Source organism: Lactuca saligna, chromosome 9 (assembly GCF_052625555.1).
Source record: "Lactuca saligna cultivar CGN05327 chromosome 9, ASM5262555v1, whole genome shotgun sequence".
Lineage (NCBI taxonomy): Eukaryota > Viridiplantae > Streptophyta > Magnoliopsida > Asterales > Asteraceae > Lactuca > Lactuca saligna.
Genome location: NC_136425.1, coordinates 190,752,203 through 190,760,778, shown reverse-complemented (window position 1 = coordinate 190,760,778; position 8,576 = coordinate 190,752,203). Strand labels below are relative to the sequence as shown.

At 36.1% G+C, this 8,576-nt stretch overlaps 1 protein-coding gene across 1 annotated transcript; it reads left to right on the top strand.

Annotated features, from left to right (window-relative positions):
• Positions 1–5,178: 5,178 nt before the first annotated feature.
• On the top strand, positions 5,179–6,410 carry LOC145017051 (cullin-1-like). Its single transcript, XM_078975155.1, has 6 exons — positions 5,179–5,379; positions 5,575–5,664; positions 5,849–5,929; positions 6,025–6,123; positions 6,215–6,301; positions 6,381–6,410. Exons 1-6 carry the CDS (start codon positions 5,179–5,181, stop codon positions 6,408–6,410), a joined length of 588 nt encoding a protein of 195 aa, XP_078831281.1.
• The last annotated feature ends 2,166 nt before the right edge of the window (positions 6,411–8,576 follow it).

Here is an 8,576-nt window from a genome sequence, read left to right as displayed (position 1 = left end):
ATTTCTTATTTTTAAGAAATATAAAGTTCGTTTAATTATTTTAATATTATTTTTAAATGAATGGGTGAAAGAAAGTGTCGTCTTGGGTTTTAAATTTTTAAAACCGCAAACACTTCGCGTCTTAGAAACGCCCGACCAAACTTTTATATTTGGGTTGAAAATTCACCCAAAAACCGTGAACTCATACCTATGTATGAGTTTACTCCCCAAAAGCTCGTCATTTGTGTTTACTCCCCAAATGTCAAAAGAGTAAAATCCAAAAACTCTCTCAAGTATCATCCTAGATTTAATTCCATATCTTCAAAGTTGCAAGTGTTCTAACCATTTCAAGTTAGTAAAACACTTAATCTAGTGTTAGTACATCTATTCATCCATTCATATTTGTATTTTGACTAGATTTCCAAAACACCAAGAACACCAAGAACACACACTAAGTGTTCTTGGCCTTTTAGCTCAAATCAAGCCTTCTAATAGTAAGTGCTTCCATCCTTGAGTGATCGTAAGCTAGTATTTCATTTGAACATCAAGAAAATGGGTCAAAAACACATGGTTAAAGGTGTTCACAGTCCAAGAATGTTCTTGGGCCGTAAACACCATAAATGGCACCAAAGTGTGCCTAAGTCCCTTGTTTAGCCCTAGTTTGATGTTTAAGCCTTCCATGAATTGATTAAACCTTCCTTTGATGTATCTAAGCCTTTAAAAACACCAAAATCCAACATTTATAGGTGTTTACGGTTTGGGGATCTCCCAAAACCGTAAACACCCTAAAGTGTGTCGAAATGGGTTATTTTCCTTCCTTAGGCTTAGAAACTAACACATACACTTACCTAATTGTGTTAGGGCCTTGAAAACATGGCTATACACTCCTCTATATGGGTTTACGGTTTTAAACCCAAAGGAAAATGCCATGAGGCCATAAACTCCTCAAAGGAGGTGTTTTGTTGCCCTAGTCCATTCCAAAGGCCAAACCACTTAGTAGAATTGCTTCGAAAGACTTGCTAAACCAAAAAACAACACTTGGAGATTAAGACTAGAGATTACGACTGTAAACTCTAGAGTTTACTGCCGTAAACTCCCTAGGTCTTGACCATCAAAACCGTCAACTCCAAGGGAGTTTACACTTGGACTCCAAACACACTAGTTTTGCCCTACCAACACTCGGATGCAATCTTTGTGATCTTTAACACTTGAAACAAAGTGTTTTCATGTTCTAGGGTGTCCCAGCTTAATTTATTAGTTATAAATCGGCTAATTAGTTATATATATGTTCATTATATGATAACTAGGCTCGTGCGTGTGTACAAGTCTTCATTTGTCACCTAGCACCGTACCCGACACTTCAATCCAATCCACTCACCACAAGTGAGTTCATACCCCTTTAACTAACCTTTGAAATACTTTTAAATGTTTTAAATGATTTATGGAGGGGGAATACAATTTGAATACTTATAGTTATTACATCAATCACATGTGATTAATAAATACAAAACCAATGATTTTACTACTATTCAAACTGTTTATCAAAGCTGTTTTACGAACTCTTTTACTTATCAAATACTTTTACTTAAACTTTTTTATACTTATTATAAATTGCATGCCTTTATATGTATAGTTATATAAGAAATGTTTAAAAGGCTTAGGAAGGCTGCATGCTCGATTTCCTTTTTCTCGATTTGGATGTGGTCGGGTGGGATATCGGGTAGCCTTCCGAAGGTCGTTTCAATATTAATTATATGTCATGTGTACATATATAGTCATAAAAGTTCTTCCATGTTCATGCATACTAGTTACATCATTTGTAAGTTACCATCAGGGTAACACAGGATCATACTTATACTATTGTTAGATCAATGAGTCAGTACTTATTACTATGAGAACATATACAACTATACTAGAAAGAGAACATATACAACTATACTAGAAAGAGAACATATACAACTATACTAGAAAGAGAACATATACAACTATACTAGAAGGAGAACATATACAACTATACTAGAAAGAGAACATATACAATGATACTAGTATGAGTAACATTACATTACATATACATGAATACATTAACCATTGTGATCCGTATCGGAGCATGACTTCAATGTCATGACCCGTGTTGTAGCCAGAGTCTCTTAAAGGGAGAGCATGAGTTTACTTATAGATCTACACTGGATTGACTATCCTACACCTTGTTGCTAGCTACAGCCGGACCTGCAGGTTTGCGGGTGCCAAACGTCATTTCATTTTACGACCTACATTTGTCGTTGTTTATCCAATCGATAGTATGGTACAATTAATCACACGATACCTTAATATAAATCCGGTTTAAGGTAGTTAGTACAGCAGTAGTTCCTATAATACAACACTACAGTACTACATTAATTTACCCTTTACATATTTAGTGATCTTTTCACTTAAACATTAATGTAGAAACTATATTTTGAGAATGATAGTTACACTTGGGAAAATTACACACTTTTACAGTAAACGAACATACAAAACAGTTATGCCTTGGTAGAAGGCTACTTTTAATAGAAAATATAGGTTTTTCTAAGAGATTCAAACTTCTACAAACACTTACAAACATTCACGTACTTATATTACCAATGTTTACAAACTCGTCTTTATAAATACGTTCAAACATTTTGATACAACCATCGACACTATAATACTTGTGAACTCACCAGCTTTAATGCTGATAAACTCTTTCAAAATAACTTGTATTCTCAGGTCATCAGTAGACAGGTACCGAGGCCAGCTTTTGAGAAGATGGAGCGCATTCAAGACTCATCTTATTATTTTGATTTACATTTTTGGTGTCTATAACTGAACGGAACACGCTTGTATTAAAATTATATATTTAATGCAATGGATGATGTTGTTTGCTTGTTTACTGTTATACTGTGTTGTGATACTATACATGACGTCCTCCGCCCCAGAACGTTTCTGCCATTCTTGGTTTTTGGGGTGTGACAGTATTCCACAAGCATACGTTCCTTCAAACTTTCACAAACCATAGCATTTGCTACTGGCGGGATTAGGGATTTGACCCGACCATTCCACCAGGTCAGTGCTCTATCTATGAAGGTGCAAGTTGCAAACCTCACTTTGTTGGCTTCGAAACATGCACAGATCTCGAAGACCGATTCGATCTTCTCAATCCACCGGGTTAGGGCAATGACACCTCCATTGCTATCAAAGGATATGGGCTTCGCGTTCATAAAGTCTTTGTAGGAACACTCCTTCTGGTTTCCCTGGCTTCCATCAAGATTAAGGGGTTAGGCACTACTTCCTGACCCGCTAGAGCCGCCAGAATTTATCTGCGACATTGCGGCAGCCACAACGGCAATGACAACTGCCTGAAACATGGCAGGATCGAACTAAGGAGGCGGAGGTGTCGGATCTGTTGGGGGATTGTTGTTCTTTCTTTTAGGTCTTTTCTTCGGAGTCATCTTGTTCTAAAAATAGTCAGGAAGAAAAGGATTGTAAGTCCCCTAGATTTTGAATTAAGAGATATGAAACAAGATATATCTTAATCTGATAGTTAAAGTGTTCTACTAAGCGATAAATAAGAAAATGTTACTAATGCAAGTAAACTATCGCTAGAAGGAATGAGTACCAACACTTGAAATGAATTTCCACACGATATTTGGCTCTAGCTAAAATACTCCTATAGTATTTTAAGTTGGATGCTTTGTTATATTGATATCTTGTTGTATGTATACTTTGGTAAGTTTTAGGCATGTTGCAACACCACAATCACTCCCAAGCACATGTTGGTCATGTCTCGAATAAATATAGTTTATCAGGCTATATTGACCCTAGACATGATTACATAACTTCCCAGCTTTAACCGCAATGTCCAACATCCAAATACTTTTGTTTTGTTCTACTTATGATACTGTTTCTGCACTACTAGAATACAGCCCTTTAATGACGTGCAAACAATGAAACACACTGATAGAGGATGCGCATTTGTGCGCGCCCTAAAAATTAGTGTCAGTTTACCAAAATTTTAAGGATAGAGGACATGTATTTATGCGTGCCCTAAAATTAGTGTCCTACAAAAAAATTACAAGCACGGAGGGCGCTTTATGTCAAATGTGTGTGCTCTACACATGTCGCATTATAATTTTTAACAAATGCGCGTTTTTATCATAAAATCGTAGGTACTATTAATTCTAGGGCTTTTTTTAGAACACTCAGAACACATGATCATTCAAAACCAATTTTCGTTCCACATGAGAGCTTTGCAATCGACGACCTGATCAACCTCGCTTAAGCTCGCTGGAAACTTGTGTCTCACCTCACCTCGCCGGTGACCTCGACCTCACATTTCCCCGCATGTGACTAAGACTCCCTAATGATTTGGTGTTGTACTCGGTAGTAGCAAGGGGAAAAAGCGAAATCCCAAATGTTTGGAAAACCCTGTCACGTTCTCTTTTGCCTTTCTTCTCCATATTTTTTCTGAACATTTCCATATCACCTAGTTTAAACACGATTTAGGTTTCAAATTCAAGCAAAAGGATGGGAGATTTAACGGTTGACTTTCACGATAATCCCTGGTCTATCTCTTCCAGCTTTCTCCGATTCCATCTTTATCACTCCTCACAAAATATCCATCGATCGTGTTTGGTTTTCTCCACCTAGTAGTCCTCTCGAAGATTCTATGTTAATATCGGCTTATCTGTTCACACACCATGACTTGCCTCTGTTCTTCTCTACATATCTAAATAACAACATCTATAGGTATGATTTACTCCATTGCTAATTGGAATTCCTTCAACTTCTTTTGAATTTACTAATTTTTCATCTCTATTATTTTTGATTTCATGGTTCTGTAATTTAGGGTTTGATTATGTTGGGAATTGTCATGCTCAGGGAATATTCCAGATGTTATGTAGCTCAACTGTTATGCAAAGGTTTGTGTTCTTTTATTCTTTCTCCTAATTCCCAAGTTCAATTGATTTCTTATTATGAACATAAAGGTTAGATGTCCACTTCAGTTTTATTAAAGGCTACATATATCTTTATTACGTATATTTTAAGATACCCTTTTTGTATAGCAGATTATATCTCCTATATTGGATATGATATCTATGTCTTTAGGTATTAAGTTGGCTGCCCTGGCTTCTAGAAAAGAACTCATAGATCTGGAAAAGAGGTTGAGTGGATCTAAGATCAATGTCTCTGCTTCAGGTTTTACCTTCTTTGAGAGAGAAGCATGGTGAGTTCATGCTCAAAGAGCTTGTTAGAAGATGGTCAAATCATAAAGTCATGGTGAGATGGCTTTCAAGATTCTTCCATTATCTTGATCGTTATTTCATCACTCAAAGATCTCTTCTTGCTCTAAAAGAAGTTGGCCTTACCTGTTTTCCTGATTTGGTACTTCTTCATCTATAAATAATATTAAAAAAAGTTTTTTTATATTAACTAATTATAAATGTCTTTCTTTATTCTTCAAGGACATGGGGCATATTTTGTTAGTAATGAAACAAAGCTTCTTGAGGTTTGCTTTTTCACTATTTAAATTTGTGACTAAATTTTTTTATACTTATTGTTATTGAAATTTGTGTTTAGAAAGTTCAAAATGAGTTTCAATCCATGTATGCAACCCAATTTCTTGAAAAGGAACACTCTGGTTGTCATGCATTACTTAGGGATGACAAGGTATGTTGTTGTATTACCATTACATAAGAGTAAATCACAATTTTGGTCCCTATGCTATTTCGATATACCACAGGGAAGAAAATTGTAATTCATATGTCATAAAAATCACTGTGAAACTTCTGGTGTTTAGATTTCTTACTCGTTGTGAACATTTGTTTCTTCCCTTTCTACCCTTCACTTGCAGGTTGATGATTTGTTAATAATGTTAGGACTATTTTCCAAAATACCCTGTGGATTGGATCCTGTCTCTAGTATGTTTAAACAGGTTTGTGATTTAGGAGTTGGATTCTATTTTTTTAAAGTAGAATGCATTTATATGTATTTGTTTTCATCTGTTTCTATCTTTTTGACGCAATGTAGCATGTTGCTACTAAAGGCACAACCTTGGTCAAACAAGCAGAAGATGCTGCAAGTAATAAGAAGACAGAAAAGAGAGATGTGGTTGGCCTGCAGGAACAGGTAAATTTTTATAAATTTGAACTGTCTCAATTTTTTTTAAAAAGAATTAACATTTTAATAATAATACAATTGATTGTGGTCTGGTTTCTAGGTTTTTGTTAGAAAAGTGATTGAGCTGCATGACAAGTACATGGCTTATGTAAATGACTGTTTTATGAACCACACCCGATTTCATAAGGTTTGTACATTTGCATTATTAATTCACTGAATTATAACTTGGTATTTGCTATTTTATCCCTTATATTATTACTTTCTAGGCACTTAAAGAAACATTTGAAATATTCTGAAACAAGGGCATTTCCAAAAGTTCAAATACAGAATTATTGGCCTATTCTTGCCTTCAGCCTTATCATCACCCACCACAAGGTCCACAACCACCACCACAGATATCCCAACCACTTGCTCCATTGCACCTTGTCCTCAAATAACCACCTTGTCCTCAAGGTGGATAAAAACGATGTACGACATCCCAATTCTTCCGGTTGGCCTCTTTATGTTATCCTCAACCTTACAATAATCTACAACCACCCCATTTATTCCACCTATGATCATCTTACCAGCTTCAACATCAGTATTCCCCTTCTCATTAATAATAAAACATGGGGACAAGTAATAGTTATTAGAACCATAAACCTTCTTGAGCTTGACTAAAGGCTTAGCAATACCCCATCCTAAAAGATACACCTTGTCCTCAAGGTGCAAGGAAAAACATAAGGCACAGTTATGAATTCTCCCCAAGTAACTTCCGATATAAGCTTGCCTTTCCACTGTATAATGACTTCTAGTTGACTCTCTTTTGATTCTTTAATCTCACTACAACTATCCTCCTCCATAAATTCAGAGTGAGAAGTTCTCCCTGGTGCAGAATTCCTCTAATTAGATATCACCACAACTTCTCCATCTTTATTGTTTTTAGCAATCTTGTTGAACATTTCAATGTGTTTCTTCCTGATGATTTGTAGAATCTTGTTCAGGTGTAGCCTTTCATGGGAATTGTTGACTGTTAAGTCATAGGAATCCACAACATCCCCCCAAGGGACCAAGATATTTCTGCATCAACACATTGCAGTCGTTCATAATAAACACCCTTCTCGCATACGACCTGATGTTGTTCATCTTCTTGCCTGTGTCAAAAGGATCAAACATAGCTCTCTTTAGAACAACTAACTTCCCCTCCTTGTAATATCCATGAATCAAATGATTGTAAGTAATTAAATTAGGCTTCAAGTTTACTCTTACAATTTCTTGTAGTGTAAAAACTACATCGGGAGTAGCCTTGCAACGAACCTGCCTGATTAGAGAAAAATCATTCAACCAAGCAGTTGAACAAACAGGATTAGATTGTTTAGCAAAAATAACTTGTGGGTTTTGCATCCATTTCAAAGCTTTAATCTCCATTACACCAAAATAAACACAATCATCTGACACAATTGTATGCACCACCTCCATCAATGGTGCCAATGGACTTGATAGTGTACTGTTGTTACCTTCATGTTGAGCCTTATGTTCTTCCTGATCATCATTATCAGCAATTGTATTAACATCTTCTCCTTCGGTAATATTATCATGTAAACTCAAAGGAAAAACAATAGGACTTTTCCCAATCTCTTTGTCTTTCTTTGAACCTTGAAGTTTAGCACAATGACATTTTGTTCCTAGTATTTCGTTTTTTTCTCTTAGAAATAGATCACCATCTTGTAGCTCCTCGGTAGGAAACGATGAAATTAACAAGGGTGGGGTTGATGCATAAGTGAGAATCGGTGAAATCACCTCCGAAGGTGGGGCTAAATTTGTTATCGGTGCATTGATTTCTCTTGGGATATTCGTTTGATCGATCTTAATGGCAGGTCAAAGTTAACGGTCTGATTCAATTTTTGTTGGCCCAACGATTTGATTTCGGCCCAATTATCCCTTTTAAGCCTATTTTTCTGAAACTCTAAAAACGTTTCTTCCAGTCTATTCTCCCATCCATCATCTAACGGATCTGTTATCTCCCTTTTACTCCATTGGTGCTCCGACTGCCTTCCGCTATGGGAGACCGACCACCATGGCTCTGCTGCGAACATTGAGGATCCGAATCTCTAATTGGTCAGCGATGGTGTTCTTCGTCATACCAGCGAGCAACATAGCCCTCTAGTGCAGCCACCGCAACCTCTAGTTTTTGTTGTTTTGATAATTGGTTATCTACAAATCATCTCTCTGCCTCAAGAACCCAGCCATTTGAATTATTTCCATTAAATAGTGGTATCTCTAACTTCTTGATTCTCTAGATGGTTCCTCCGTGGTATCTAGGTGGTGGTCAGTTTACTTCAAAGATGGAGGAAATGGTAATTAAGTGTCAAACTCATATTCTTTTTATATATTATATCATATATATTATATTTTATATAATTTTTCTGGTAACATATTTAACATTTGCTAAAGAAAACCAATCATGGGATTGACTTGACTGT